The following is a 16,700-nucleotide window of genomic DNA, read 5'->3' as shown; positions in this document are numbered from 1 at the left end:
GAGTTTCGAAACCATATCAAGTCATAGATCCCAATTTCTGGGGAGAAAATGCACAGATTTTTTGCCAAGCTTACCCTAACAAAAATTTAAAATTGTATATTCCATTGGAAATACATATTTTTTAATTCAATAGAGATGAAAATAATGCAGAGTTTGTGAGCAATTTCAATTAGGTCGGTCACCAGGAAAATTTCGCTAGCTAACGAATTTAAGAAGCACCAATTGAATCGCACACCTTTCCCAAAAAATCTATATTGCTGAAATTACCCATGGTCAAAATGGGATTCTTTATAACATAAAATAACTCATTTATGCTTTGATTATTAATTTAGCCATGGAGCCGTCGTACCCGCCCCCGCAAATGATCAAGCCTGGTTTCGGCAGTCCAAAACCAGTCCCACCACCCCCGCCGCCGAAACCAGGCTCCGCCATGCGCCAACGCCTCGCGTCCTCGTGCTCCTCCGACTCAGAGGACTACTCGGACCGGCAGGACTCCCCGGGAACGAGGCCCAAGCAGAGCAACGGCCACTCCTGCGGTGGTACCGTGCCCAACGAGACGAACGGCGGGAGCGGGGGGTCGTCCGGCGGCAGCTCCACGACCACCCCTACCACGGTCCAGAGCCAGCCGGGGGCCGGGAGCAAGGGGTCCAGTCCGGGCACCACCCCGCTCAGCACGCCACCGCCAGTCCCGCCCAGACTGGATCGCAGGCCCAGCCAACCTTCCCCCACGTCCAGCCCGCCCGCCATGCCTCCCCCCGTCCCGCCCAGACTGGGACGAGCAGCTCCCGTTAGGACCCCGTCGCTGGATGGTATACATGATTTTATTTCACTTAACCCCTGGTCTCCCAGCGGATGCTCGCAGATTTTGGTCAAACTTAATGACAAACTTAATGCCAAATTTACTCATATGAAATTTTCAAACGACACGATCCACCAATCCTTCAACTGGCGGTGATATCTTTTGCATCCGAGGAAGTAAAAACACGTCTTCAAGTCGACAAACTTTGCACTTTCCAAATATACTGTGCCTTTTCTATTGCCTCTTCGGATGCAAATATCTCGGCCAAACTTCGTGCAAATTTCATGCTGATTAAATTTGTGATAATTTGTGACTATTTCTCTCAAAATCAGAGAGCATACCTTGGGAGATGGCCAGGAGGTTTTGGTCCTCTACTCCAATGTCTAAACTTTCTCCGCCTTTGCAGGCCGCGAAGCTTTCGAAGTAGACTGCTACACAATCAAGGAAGAGAACGGCGAAGAAGACTTTTTAACGTAGTCCACAAGAACTGATTTCAAAATATTTATTTATACTAAATTTCATAATTTTTTACATCAAAAACGACGAACTTAACGCTTACATCTCTCTCTCTCTCTCATCGACTTTTTCAACCAAGGGAATTTTATACGTGGATTCACTCCCATCATATTTTTTCTTCTCGTGTAAATTAAATTATGTAAATTAGCCGTGTGTCCCATGCATGCACACGCAAGACAACTAATTCTTCTTCATCTTCTCTTCTTCACAACTTTACATTTTTCTACGACTTTCGACCCCCGACGACAAAACTCCGGTCTGGTGACGACGACTACGGCGTGAATTTCAAGTGACGACGTTACACAAATCCACGTGCACAAGAATAGTCAAGGCGGCGGTACACGTGTTCATTCAACATTCAGCTAAAAACGAACAAAGAATCCAACAAAACCTACTGCCAAACCTTTTACCAATAATAATTAAAAGAAATACGTAACAGTTAACCTAAAATATAAGTATGTCAAACCAGTAATTAATAATTGTATTTGAATAATCATTAAGTAATTGTTCTACATAAATATCTAATTAGGGAAAAAAGTGACGGAAAAATTCCTTGAAATTCTCAACCTTAACCTAAAAAAGGAATATTGTAATACTTCTAGCTAACTAATTACCTCGATTGATGAGATTTCCTAAAATGAAAATTGTAGCAGCAGGGAAAAGAGAGAAAGTCGATTTGTCAGTATTATCATGTCAACCTATTTGCACTCCAAAACCCACCGAAATTCCGGTCCTACCTCGATTCAGACAAGTCAATAACTAAATAAATTAGTAAAACAGGGGTGGGAAAATACTGGGTCAAAATGGAGTATTTTGAACCCCGTTCTTCCCATGGTTTGAATTTATTTCGGGGGCTGTCACACCCACAAAAAGGCGAAAATCTATCTACGCTGAGAAGGTAAGTCAGTCGAAAATACGGGATTTGTGAAGAAATTAATATTTTATCGCTGTCAAAAATACTTTGTTTTAAAAAAATCGTGAAAGCGATGAGTGTACTCTCGTCAACCTTGGAATATCTCACAATTTCAGTATAGCAACATGAGATTTTGCTAAAATTTTCCTGCAAAAGTTTGCAGGAATATTTTGCAGGATATATTTTTAGAGAAAATTTACCTAGCAAATGGGCATGTTCTTACATATTTCGCAAAAATCTGCGAGATTTGCAGTCATAAATTTCGAATCTCTCTCTCGCAACACAAATTTTTTGATTGCCGCATGTACTTTGCTACGTGAGTGAGTGTGGCCATGCTGTCGTGAGGACGCTCAGGAGTGCATTCATCTTGACAGAGGTAAAAACTTAATTTCTTCACAAAACCACTATTTTCGCCAAATTGTCCTTTTCTCCATGCAGATTCTTGTCTTTTCGTGGGGATCCCAGCCCCAGAAAACCAACCAATAGAAACCACAGAGGTCAAAATGCTCTATTTTTACACCGTATTTTTTTCTAACCTAACTAACCACATAGATTTTTAAAAAACTATCATAGATTTTAGCCTTAAAAAAACAGGACTTTTGTACATTTCTTACGCACTCACGCACTCACTCGTGTGTATTCATCAAGTATTGCCTCAACCCCTTTCACTTTTGATATTCATACTCTATTTACGAATCATGGGCGTATGTAAATATGGCAAAATTTTACTTTTTTAACACCACCAAATCCCGTACATATTTCATAGGATTTAAATATAACTATAAACCTACATATTTACCAAATTCCTACCTAGAATTCATGCTTGGGTGATTTTGAAGCAATAATAAACCGATCAAACAGTGTAATAAAATGAAACCTTAACAAACCCATCGGAAATAAGAAATAGCCCCCTCCCGGCTATCGTCAAGTGAGACTAGGCGTAAGTAAGGAAAGGGACGGCAGCAGGTTAGCGTGAAAAAAAATGTAATTCTCATCCAACATTAGGTGAAACCATTTAAGCAATTAACATATTTCGAGGTGAGGCAGTGGGGTCGAGTGAGCCCAGTAATTACGATTAAAAGTTACTGAATATGGTGGGATTTCGGAGAGCAAAAAAAACATCTCCGGTCTTAATAAAAAAAAGGAGGAGAAAGGCTAAATAAATTGACGCTGCTAACGTGTGCTTATGTATAAATACAAAAAATGAAATGAAAACTGAAAAACTTTGTTGTTCAGAGTCAAGGACATATCATATTCATGAACATTTTTACTAGATTTATGTATGTATGTACACCTACAAAATTATAGTATTAGTCGCAAGGAGGCGAGACGTAAATCCATATTTACAAAATAATAGTCATCACTGTCGTATTACTACAAATTACTGGCTAAGTATGATAAGAATATTGATAACTCGTAGATAATAAGGCGATCGTGTTAAGGGCAACAGTCCAATTTTTTCAAAATTTCGGGAGACGACCCAGTCCAACCAAATGCCGTCAAGGTTTCTGGACGGAATCGGTGGAATTTTGTCGACATAAAAGTTAAAAAAAATAAACATCAAAGTGGAATTTAGCTCCTTTCATGGGTTAAAATCCCGTGAAAATTTGTCAACCTTCATCTCAAACCTTTCCTCAAAAATTTCACCGACTCGGTCAAAAAACCTTGCATGTATTTCCTTGAACTAGGTAGTTCCGAAATTTCAACAAAATTGAAATGTGACTACTTAACAGGATCGAATTTTTATAAAAAACCATTAGTCTGGATGGGTGAAAGTGGAATGTTTGTATCAAAAAGGCAGTAATATTTCCAGATATTTGTACCATCGTAGCTTCACTGATAGTTAAATACTTAAGTTTACTACAATTAGCAGGTTTTCACTAATAAATACTTACCCAAATAAGTAAGATACGACTTACCTATCCAAGCAGTAAAATCCTAAAAAATTTATCATCATCATAATCATAAAATTCAAACTCAAACCAGGATTGAATTTTGTATTTAAAGAAGGAAACGGTAAAATTAGACTGGGCAAGGATGCGTATGTAAATATTTCGTAGCTAAAAATAAATCCGGCAAGGCACGAAAGGAAAGTGCTATGCGAAAAGTAGAAAAGGGAGGCCAGGATTTGTCTGGTGAGCAAAAACTCAGTGTTTCGTGTAGAATGGCAATCATCGCGGTCTCCTCGAGCAGCAAATAATATCACAACTAATTCTTAAGGTTCCCATGGATGACGGGTTGGCGCGTAATCTCAGTCCACCCCTACCCAATGTATTCAAATGCAATTTCTAAAATCGAATCAACTCCATGAGTTTTGAGATAAATGCAACTTTTGATATTTTAATGTAAAGCTAATTTTTGGTACTACAAAACCTTGGTGTTTTGAAAAATTAGAAAATTCATTTTTGAAACAAATTAGTGTGCAAAAATAGCAAATGAATTTTCTAATTTTTCAAAACACCAAGGTTTTGTAGTACCAAAAATTAGCTTTACATTAAAATATCAAAAGTCCCATTTATCTCAACACTCATAAAGTTGATTCGATTTTAGAAATTGCATTTGAATACATTGGATAGGGGCAGAGTGAGATTACGCCCCAACGCGTCATCCATGGGAACCTTAATCAGGACGAAGTAACTCGTCTGCAAAATCCGCACATTTTTACGCAATCACTTTTCCGCTCAGGGATTTTTTTTTAATTTCTGCATCACGAATTTGTAGAGTTAGGAGTTCCAATTTTCAAAAAATTTTTTTTTTTAATTTCTGCATCACGAATTTGTAGAGTTAGGAGTTCCAATTTTCAAAAAATTTACACTCCAGATGTTGATGCTTTTTGGAGATTTCAAGGTTAAGAAGCCTTCAGAAGAATCGGACTGGTTGTAAAACTCTTCGATATTAATTAAATTACCCAGTTATCAGTCGTGCAGAATTTTAAAATAAATTCCCAGAATGTGCAGAAACAATTTTAAAATATGCGGATTTTAGTGATGAATCATAAAGTCCTACCTTAAATTGCTTGTATAAAAAGATTATTCCCACTTTTTTACTTAAAGACTGAGTCAATTCTTTGATGACAATTGATCACGTTTCCTTATTTTTAACCAAACATGTATCATCTTAATATAATTAAATCTGAAATATGTAGTTTGGAAACTTTTTCTTTATCATCATATCAGCGCAGACTTAAATTCTGCATTTGCCCTGCAATCTATGTAAATAGGCCAGTTTAGTTAGTCTATTAAATATTTGTAATAAATACGATTTCAACAAATTTTTGTATTTAATTTTAGCACCAAAATTTTAGATTTTGTAAGCTTTATCGTTTCCTACTGCGAGAAGAAATGGATATCGTGTATCAGATGAAGAAGAAAAGTAACTTGGAAAGGGAAGAAAAATATTAATTGATAAAAATACTTACAATGGAACCTTTTTTCAAGCTACGCCGGGATTGCCTAACGAGTTATATCGAAAAATCAAGCCAAAAATTAGGAATATCATGGCGCTTATCATTCCGTTGAATGGCCCCTTCTGAGAAAAATATTGGGGTTTAAAGTACCCACGAGCGCCAGGGTTTTCGCCCCGTGGAGGAAAAAGCAAGAGAAAATTAACTCGAAAATTTAACTTTGCCGCCAATATTTTTCTTCAAAGGGGCCATTCAACGGAATGATAAGCGCCATGATATTCCTAATTTTTGGCTTGATTTTTCAGTATAACTCGTTAAACAATCCCGGTGTAGCTTGAAAAAAGGTTCCATTGTTAGAATATGATGATGAAAATTCGTAACATAATACATACTTGCGTGCTGTTAATTACTTAAGGCGAGAATGTTTCATTACTGAGGGATATTGAGACGTATGTACTTTTAAGTATCTAACTAATAAGGACTTTTGAGAATACTAATAAAATATGAGAAATTGACAAACTATTAAATCTCTAAGTTCATAGTGTTAAGGGGTGGCCATTGAACATACATTCATATAGAAGGTGCAGAATAATAAGAATGCAAAAGCCACATTGAGATCAAAATTGACCAATACGACGACAGGGATCCGTTTTCGACCCCTCCCACCCATGGCCAACCAATCAGAAAATTCTTCAAATTAAATATTATTTATTGTACCCCTTTTTAATTCCCGGGGTCCAACATTGTCAAAAATGCAGTAAATCTTACAGGTTGGATGCCAACCTCAAAATAAAGACAGTGATCGAATTTGATGGTAACCGTGGGCCCCTTTGCATTATTTTTCATTGATTATAATGCAAAATTCTGGGCCCCGTATTCGACAGGATATTAATTATTATTTTTGGTTGTGTGGTAACAAAATATGCAAGTCGGGAATATTAGGTGAGAGAGTAATAAGTACATATTTGCAGCTATGGGAAGTAAGGTACTGTAAAAAGTCGATGTCAATTTAATTTTTAACCACTTTTTCATTTAGTTTGGAATTTTGAACACCATATCTATAATTTTACACAATATAATTTGTACATATAACAAAGACATTGGCATACATATATTCACGAAAATGCACACAGCACAGGAATATTGTAACTTATAATTGTTGAATCTTGAAACCTGAAAAAAATAACACGCTTTATTAATATTAATTTAATTCGCCTAACATGCATTACAAGTACGGTTGGGATTGCAAACTACGAAATCAGTCATAAACTTTTGCATAACATGAATGTATATGTATTTATTTTCTCGCATTTTAAAATGTATTATTTTGCCCCAAATACTTGAACATGCCGGTTGATGAGTTGGAAGAGAAAGAAGACGGCATGTACGTGACATTGAACTTGATCTTGAGAAGAAGGGGAGTTTTTAGTAGTCTTTTAGAGTCGTAATGTAGCTGTCGAGGAGAGTAGTAGTAGAATTGTAATTCGGCAGCATTGTGCAAAATTAATAGTTGTTCAAATTAATAAGAAATAAGTTGGTGACAATATATTGGGGTGTTGCTATTAATAGAAATCATCCATTTGTTGTTCACATCATTATTATAAAGAGGATTTCGTAGTTCATCCTGCTCATTCTTCTGACGCACAAACATCACGCAAAACAGGGATAAGCTCGCTGCTGGTAGTGGGAGTCGTTATTCCAAATAAACTCCGTTTCAAGTTACTTGAGTTCCCCGCCTTGAGTAGATTACATTACATTAGCCGAATGAGCCGAATTATTTTATTATTTGACACCACTTGTTTTTATTTTGGCGTTAAAATCATACGAAATTGAATAATTTAAACGCCAAAATAAAAATAACAGGTCTCAATTAATAAAATAATTCGGATCGTTCGGGTAATGTACTCCATGTGACCAAATCAAGTAACGTGAAACGGAGTTTAGTACTCATGTGCCTTCCCAAATTATTCCGTACTTATAAATGATCTAAAATTGTGAGTCATTACCAGATTTGAAGAAATAAATGCACATGCATAACCTGAACTAAAAATTGTTTAATCGAAACCTCCTGCGTCTCAGTTCTTTGCCACCACTTTCTTGGAAGGACCAGCGTCAAGAATTTCCAGTTTTCGTTTCCGAACGTTAAGTATTGCTGGATTTTGATACCTCTGATAACCCAAGTACCACAGCACCTTTTAACAATATAATAAAATAGTCATCTATTTACCGGTTGTGATTTTTTGTATGGAATAATTTTAATAGAATAACTTACCGTACAAATATGTGCACAAAAACCTAATGTTCGAGCGCCTTGCTTACACCTGCAATAGAAATCCTTGATGGCGTCAGCACCTTTAACTTCTGGGCCGGAGGAATATTCGATCCACAGGTCGTGGCTTTTATTCGCTGTAAATCTTGACTCAATCTTTGCTAGAACGATGTTTGTAAACTCCGAGTTCAGTTTTATTTCAAAGTTTGGAGAATTTTTCATGCTTCACGAGACAAATGCTCAAATCCAAGGTACTTCTTAACGAAATGGTTGTCGAGAGCTGTTGCAACTGCTTCAATGGTCTCACTAACGCATGACTTTCCAAAAAGACTGCTCAGAACTTTCTGCATACCATGGTATATCAGCATTTAGTACTCATTCTAGTGAATATTAATACCTGAGACAAATTGTGGCGAAACAGCATAAGGAAGATGGCCAACGCATTTCGGACACTTCTGTTTACACTGTTATGTACATGTCCTGATATTTCTGCCAGCAGCGAGTTGAACTGAATTTTTGAGAATTCCACAAGATTTGGGTAGTCGTCCCTCTCTACGTCAGTTTGATCGTCGAAATTGTAACGACGTCTTCTTGCACCTAACTTGGTTTTGTTACTGCTAAGATCCAGAATCCACCGTGCTAGCTCTTCATCCGACATCAAGACACCATGTTTAGTTGGGATGATCAACTCCATCACCTCATCTGTGAAAAGTTGTCTCTCAAGGTGCATAGCGCAGCAGCGATTGTCATGTGGTATGAATATTTCCTTCTCGGTCCAAACTTGAGTGATGGCGGATTTCGGAATTCGCTTTCTTCCCGAAGGGTTATTACAAATGAAACATCGCTTCTGCGTGGATCCAACAGAGTCGATAGTTGGTAGTCGCCGGGATTTGGTAGACGTTGAGCTGGACATCGATACTTGAGAGATGCATGAGCCGTGAGCCTGGGAAGAAATAGTTGTCGCCTGCGACTGATTTCTGGTAGTGGTCATCGTGATAGTTGTTCCCTGAGTGCTCCATTGTGATTCGATTTCGCTTCTGCTACTTATAGAAATATCCATTGAGAAGTCATCTTGTCCACCTGGTAGATGAGAAGGTTATTAGGATAGTATTGCCATTGTATTCTATGGGAGTGAACGATGTGCACTCACTATTTAACCGGAAGGCATCTAGCTCCATATCTAATAGTCCATACTCAAACCGGTCAATCTCTTGCTGAGCATAGTCGTCACCACCAAGATGATCTTCCTCTTCACCGCCACGATGATCTTCCTCCGCCACGATGATCTTCCTCCGCCCCGATGATCTTCCTCCTCACCGCCACGATGATCATGTTCTTCAGCGCCACGAGCATTGACTCCATCACCGCCACGACGATCTTCCTCCACAACGCCATGAGCATCATCTTCTCGTCTCAGATTTAACCTGGTTCGGCCACGTAGAATGACACCCTCGTCCCTTACTTGAGGTTTTGAACGTCGGAATTGCTTCGTCACTTCGTCTTTCAGTTGACAGCGAATCTGCATAACAAGTAGCAATTAAATGCAAATAGTACTAGAGTAAATTAAATATTTTTCGTACCTTGACGTGGCATGCTTCGCAAACGACCTCAGTTTTGTGTGTTTCCTCTGCATCATCAAAAAGTCGACAATACAAAGGCCTAAGTGCAGACGCTCCAAGTCGATGGCGTTTCTGGTTTGACTTAATCCGTCTTTGACAGTCCTCCAAAAAACAAGTAATGTGTGGCATGATTGATAAAAGCAGCTGGATTTATGTATCTCGATCGGGTTATTTTTTTTATTTTAAATTAATAAATGATGCAGAAATATGAAAATATGAATCCATTTAGTTACGTCTAACAACGGTACACAGTGCAATAAATTAAAATGCATGAGAAAAGTGTGGCAAAAGTGGTGGTGGTTTTCCACAAAATAAGTGATGACTGCAAAATGTCCCATTTTTGGTTTTTGGTAACCTAACCTAACCATTCAATCTTCAGAATGTGCAGAAAATTTTAAGATACATTTCAGAAATGGGACATTTTGCAGATATCATGTATTTTGGCTGTAAAGTTGCTCATGAAATTCGATCACTGTCTTTATATTTGTAATTATTTAAGAACTTTAAAAAAGTGAGAGGTTATATGGTGAGAAAAGTGGGAGGGGTCGAAAACGGATCCCTGTCCAGCGATTAGCTCTCCTGGCTCGCAATGTGGCTTACACATGTTTATGGACCTGCACCTTCTAGGTCTCCTTTAGGAGGTTTATCTACTTTTCTCTGAGGGGTGGCAGCCAGTGTGTGCAAATAGGCAGCCTTTTTGCTATTTCTTCATGCCTTTTTCAATCCCTGTTTGCCCTTTTGCATGCCTTTTTGATGCCTTTTTGCCTGTTTCAAGCCTTTTTGCTCAATTTTTGACCACTGAGGAGGGGAGGTTGTGTACTATCAGCTCTCGGATCTCGATGCCCTTTGGATATGTTGTAGTGTCCCTTTTTGCTTGATATGGTCCCTATAAGTGCTTTGCCCCTCTTTCTCGCTACCTCTTTTGAGATGCGTGTCGAAATTTGACGAAATCATCTCAAGTTTTTGGCTGGTTTTGTTCGACGATTATATTCTCTCTTGCATAAAGGCCAAAATCTTTCAATTGGTCTTGTCTGAGGGAAGTTGGTGGCATTATCATGTTTTCCGAAAAAAATCTATTTTTTTCAACCGCAGGTAGTCCAGAACAAGTTTTGAAATTTTGTCATGTTGCCATTTCCGGCCAGAAGAGTACATTACGATTATTAATAAAGGAGGTCAAGATCTTCTTTACACAATTATTCAGATATCTCTCCGAGGTCATGGTGGCCGTGGTCACGAACGGCTTTGAGACGTTCCCCAGTGAGTCCAGTTCTTACCAGATCATGTACTTGTTGGGAAATTTAGACTTCGGTTTGTATTTGAAAGAATCCGTAACCGTTTTCTTATTAGTACATGAGTAGTACTTCCTCCCAAGGACTTCATCTGGATCAACGGAGCAATAGGTCACATCATGCATGACCAGAATCACAGGCATGTCTTGCTTGCGTCGTTTTTCAGCAATCTTCCAACAATTGGTCTTTGCTATTTGTTCCTGACCTTGGTTGTACTTTGGTGCAGGTATTTCGAAACTACTAGAAATGGAACCCAGAACACATTTTTGCAAAAGAGCTGTCTCGCGATATTGACCAATCTCAACTTACCCAGCGGTATGGCGGGACTAAATTAGAGGGCGTGGATCTCAGCATGATGCAGACGGCCGGACCGCCAGCATTTTTAGCAAATCTGTTCAGTTTGAGGTTGAAGGAGAAAAATATTACAGACTTTTGTGCAATAGATTGGCCACAAATTGAGAAGACTATTGCAGACGTGAGGCATAATGTGTGACAAACTGTGGTCATATGTAGTTTTTACATACTAGACAGCGAAATAGTATTTAATTCTACATTACTCAATCAATAAAGCCGTCGTGAATAAAGTACTTACATTTCTTCAATACATATTCCCTATTGCATTTTATTAAAACCACGAATTTTCTAATCTTAATTATGCGCACTCTAAGTAAATTGTACTAAAATTTACTCAAAGCTGAGTAAAATTCACCCAAGGTTGAGTACAGGTTACGACGACACAATCGTTGAGTAAAATTTATCCAACACTGACTACAATTTAATCAATGTTGTACATTAATCCCACAATATTGAGTAAATTTAACTCAATTTATTTTGTCATTCATATTTTACTCAAGTTTATTTAGAGTACGCATCCATGCAATTTTGTGCCTACGTATCTACCTATGTGTACACGCCTACTTGTAGTAAATATGAATACGAAATTTACAATCCACTACCTTTCAATAATATTAACGAGAGGGCTTGATTAATGCAAAAATTTTGCAGAACTAGAGGTGTCGCATTATCTATGAAATTCGGACCAAACTTGATCTTCAGCACATTGCAGGCTATTAACTCTCTTCTTTTAACTTTCGTCCCTTGATTGAAGGTCGCCCTTTCCAAGGAGGTCAACACGTCACGGGAAAATCCATTAATTCGAGACGCCAGGGTGATAATTATAATACTGCTCATTCCCGAAGCCACAAGAAACAGGGGGAACACAAGAAATCCAGGCATTGGGAATTCCTGACGAAACGAAATGCAACCAAACAACGCGAAGATTTGGATCACCGGATTGCCAAACAACACCATGATAATAAGCTTCTCGGAGAGGAAGGCGTTAAAGGATTTCTCTAAGATGGCAAGGTTCTGGTAAACCTTGATGAAATCGAATTGTTTTTGCAAATCTGAGCTTGATGTTAGAAGCCTATATAAATCCAAAGTTAAAAATTAGGATTAGTTTTCCCTACGGGAACGTCAACGAGTAAATTATGTCACATGAGCGGGGATCCAATTATATCGTGACACGTGTCAAAGGGGGGCTAAGGGAACGCTCGTAAATTTCATAACGCGTGACAGCCTGCCACACCATGATATACTTAGCATTGCAGAGTATGCGTCACGCGTGACGAAATTTATGAACATCGCGGTATTGAAACCACCTATACATATGGCATATATAAAGTTCGATCTTTTCTCGATCATATTGGCCACAACTTTGGAACCAAGAGATATATTGATTAAATTTTTTAATGGATTGGTGGACCTAAGCTTCACGTTTTTTAGAAACAGGCCTTCAAAAATTAGCGAAAAATCGGATCAAACTTTATATACACGCTTTATGATATGTTTCGTTTTTTAAACACACCTTTCCAAGAGTCTGAGGAAATTGAGGATGAAAATGATCCCAGCGAAGAAAATATAGAGTGGTGCTGTGATTGACGAGTACATAAAATGCAGGCTCATCCATGCTTCAAAAACGTGTACCCCAAAGCCAGCCAGGTATCTTGCAAGGGCAGTTTAACCATTCTGGCAGCCTGGCAGCATAGATAGCACGAACGGTGGGGTACATGGAGTAGCCCGAAGGACGAGAAAAACAGCATGGGAACCATGGGTGACAAAATTTCGCAGAATTTAATGAGCAACAAGACTGCTTTTTTCTCTAGCGTGGCGGAAAGATGGGGGAGATCTGAAATAAAGGAAAAAAAATAGTAGTAGTCTTTTCCCAACAATTGTGCAAAAGAGTGTAGCAACTCCGAAGACTATATTGAAAGGTGACGAAATGATAATTATGCAATCAGTTCATTATGTACTTAAAAGTAGCCTTAATACTGCCTGGTTGGGGCTAAGAATGCGTAAATACTTGCGCGGCATGCAATTTATGGCAACCACGACGTGTCGTATTTTGACCCGAAAATTTTTGGGCCTTAAAATGATTCCAAAATTCTTTACGTATATTATCATGAATATTAGTGTGCAAAAAAGTTGCTACTAAAAATATTTGTAAAACGTGGGTTAACGTGACTCACGTTATCACGGATGGTGCATAATGATCTTTACATAAGGAAAGTTAGACGCCGCGGTTGGCACCGTCTGCATGTCCTTACCGTCAACGCCTCAATGTAATGGAAAAAGTGGGGAATTCACCCGAAATTGAGAAATTTGGGACGGTGGCGGGCTTGAAATGCACATTGTGCAAAATATACGTCCACGTACACATATACTACACTGCCACCGCAACCGCCCCAATGTTATATATATAATAAACGCTCCAACCGTATAAAAAGTAGCCTCAGTTTCTTTGTAAAGTGGGCATTGTGTAAAAATTTGTTTGCTATATCACTAGACATCATGTCATGGATACCATGTGACAAAATTATTTGGATAAACTCCTTACCCGACACAATTGCAGCCTCAAAGGCTACCAAAGTGTGGATCATTTGACACTGACTCCTCCCGTACTCCAGGTTGTAATCCCATCGGAGTATTAACCCGTTCAAGAAAAGTATGAAGAATGCGAAACCTTGCAATTTTTGAAAAATCGTTATCGGGCCGAAACATAGGTTGAGACCGAGCAGTGTGCAATACACGAGTGACAGGAGGCTTTGCCGTCTATACGACGAGATGTAGCGAGGCGAGCTACACGTAATAAATCGACCAGATTTCGGATTGAACTCAAAGTTTACGCACTTGAAGTACTTAAAAATTCGTAGTCGAAATTCCAAAAGAGGAATAAATTCGGTTCGATACATTGTTATTTCTTTAGAAAAACTTGCCCCACGTTGTAACTTTACTTAAAAGTTACCAGCTACACGGATAAATCCGAAGAGCTGCATGGCGCAATTCCGTCATTCCAGTATGAGTGAGTTATTTGAATTATTAAAATATTTAGCTCCCGTAGCGGCAGATTTTTTTCAGAACGACCCATTTCTTGTATTTCCACGATGAAATACTCATTCTTGATGGTTGATTAGTTGGACTCGTAGTCTGAATATTTTTTGTTTGTTGAGTGAGGTTATCACCCATGGATAAATTATAGGTTTTTGTTAGAAATGTTGACGTACAATTGAATAAAATGGACATGAAGCTATTAGATATGTTCGTAGGTGGTACATAAATATAAGTAAATACACTGTGGTACAAAGTTTATCGTCTGTGACAGTTCAAGAGAGCTGTCAAATATTCACGAACCCATCTAAATACATATGCGTGCTACTTCTTGGATGACGTATCCGTAGTATTGATTCTACGTAGTATCTATGGTCCGTGTATGTATCTGTATTTAACAAAAACCCAATTTCCATAAAAAACTGATGTGTCTGCATAATTTTTATGCCCAAACCATAGATTGGTACAATTGCGTTTGACCAAATTTGAGCCCCAACTTGGAAATCTGGCAAATCAAATTTGGTCCATGGACCAAATAGGGCTGAATCAAATCACTTTAGGGATTTAGTACACTCATGGGGTACAACAATATCGGTCATGTGATTGACCGGTCGTGGGGGTCATTTAGGTTGGTGTTTTTTTTGCACCAAGATTTCAAAATTACTAAAAAAGTGTTAATAGTGTTAGACAAATAGCTAATAGTGTTAGAAGGCTGAAATTTGCCACACCTGTCCCTAATGTCTTCTAATGAAAAATTGCGAAGTAAAATTGTAAAAAAATAACCCAGAGGTACCCATAATAGCCAGTTGATGCAATCATTTATCAGACGTTCGATAGTTTTTTGGTTTATTTAAATTAATGTAAGGTTTAAATTTTACTGTCGCTTCGATGGGGACTACGAGATTTGGTACATGTATGCACCGTCACAACCAGGGTTCGGAAAAACCCAGGGTTTTAATCATAAATTATAAAACCCACGGGTTTTAATGGGTTTTACCATACTAATTGGGTTTTATTTGGGTTTTAATGGGTTTTATTGGGTTTAAATGGGTTTTATTATTTTTAAGTAATAACTTAACAAAAATAATTCGGAATTTGTATCTATTCGAAAATTATTTTTGTTTTATAACTCTTGAAATCTGTGATGCTAAAGGATGGAGTCAATTGTTGATTTGTTCCGAATTTTCATACATTAGAATAGTAATGAAATAAACTGCTTTAGAATGAATTGAGATAACGTCTTCTAACGTATAGGAGATGTATTCAACTTTTAGGATGTAGTTTTAAGGTACAACTCAATTAAAACCCAATAAAACCCATTAAAACCCAAATAAAACCCACTTAACATGGTAAAACCCAGTGGGTTTTATTCATTTACAACCCATTAAAACCCATTAAAACCCAATAAAACCCAACCCATTAAAACCCAGGTCGGAATACCCTGGTCACAACCAACGACCCTTTTAAGGGCCACCACATATTACGCAAATTGTCCAAAAGTCGATTATTAAGGGGTGAAAACCCCTTTATGGAAATGTCTTCTCCGTCCGCCCGCCCGTCTGTCCGTCTGTATCCACGATAACTTTAGAATGGTTTCGTATTTCGGCATGCGGTTTTCGTCAACGTGTTTCTAATTTTTGAAGTATGGATGAGTTCGAAGATGGGCGTCGTAGGTGATAAGGTCACGGCGCCACGGTGATGAGATAAACGGTCAAATGTGTCGAATTTTTTGTTTCGACCATTTTAGACGTATTTTTTGGCGGGGATTTCAGAAATCGCCATCATTTCGACGTGCGACGACCCCATGACCGTGTGGGAGGTGTCGAATGTCGAAAAAATGACTTTTGTCATGTGGGGTGCCTATTGAAAGGTATTGTTGTGTACGTTTGAAGTACGCGGGTGGGGGTGTCAAAACGGGGCAAAATGAGACGTGGGGTCATGTGAGACAATGACGGAAAAGTGCAGAAAGACGTTGTGGGCGTGCCACAAAGACAATTCCGTGTGTTTTCACCCCTTTGCTACATTTGGTTTGCAACGGTTTATTTATCATACAAATATTTCCCATACCTAAAATTCTGCATACCAAAGTATACTGTTACCCATATTTCCGAGACCAAAATTTCTGTAGACCCATATTTCGGAGACCAATATTTCCTCATAGCAAAAATTTCGGGCATCCATTTCTTGCGTTTCTGCATTTCTTGCGGGTAAAAATTCCTGCAAGAAACCACTTTCTTGCTTTTTCTTGCAGCTGGTTACTTGCACCCGAAACACTGCTTACTTCATGCGTATGATACATCTGTAGTTGCATAATGACACAAAAATTTGGCTTATTTTAGACCATAAATCATACAAGTTTTTATTGCACTTGCATGTTTCTTATGTTACAGAAATTAATCAAGGTTCATAGCGTTCAGGGCTACATGAAATCCTCCAAAAATTGAGGACATTCCTATCACTGCCCTCAGTACCACTGGCATATATCCACGAAAGAATCCAGGAAGT

The 16,700-nt window shown here is 38.4% G+C and overlaps 1 protein-coding gene across 3 annotated transcripts in view; it reads left to right on the top strand.

The window, feature by feature from the left end:
• Positions 1-3,565, top strand: part of LOC110859048 (rho GTPase-activating protein 100F) — a 111,691-nt gene extending 108,126 nt beyond the window's left edge. For all 3 annotated transcript variants that reach the window (XM_035859217.1, XM_035859216.1, XM_035859218.1), the window contains 2 exons: positions 333-809; positions 1,206-3,565. In XM_035859217.1, coding sequence (XP_035715110.1) covers positions 333-809; positions 1,206-1,276 — 548 coding nt within the window. In that variant the 3' untranslated portion in view covers positions 1,277-3,565. The remainder of the gene's footprint in view (positions 1-332; positions 810-1,205) is intronic.
• Positions 3,566-16,700: the final 13,135 nt, after the last annotated feature.

This window comes from Folsomia candida, unplaced genomic scaffold (genome assembly GCF_002217175.1).
Source record: "Folsomia candida strain VU population unplaced genomic scaffold, ASM221717v1 Fcan01_Sc024, whole genome shotgun sequence".
Classification (NCBI taxonomy): domain Eukaryota; kingdom Metazoa; phylum Arthropoda; class Collembola; order Entomobryomorpha; family Isotomidae; genus Folsomia; species Folsomia candida.
This window is presented reverse-complemented; position numbering and strand designations above follow the sequence as displayed.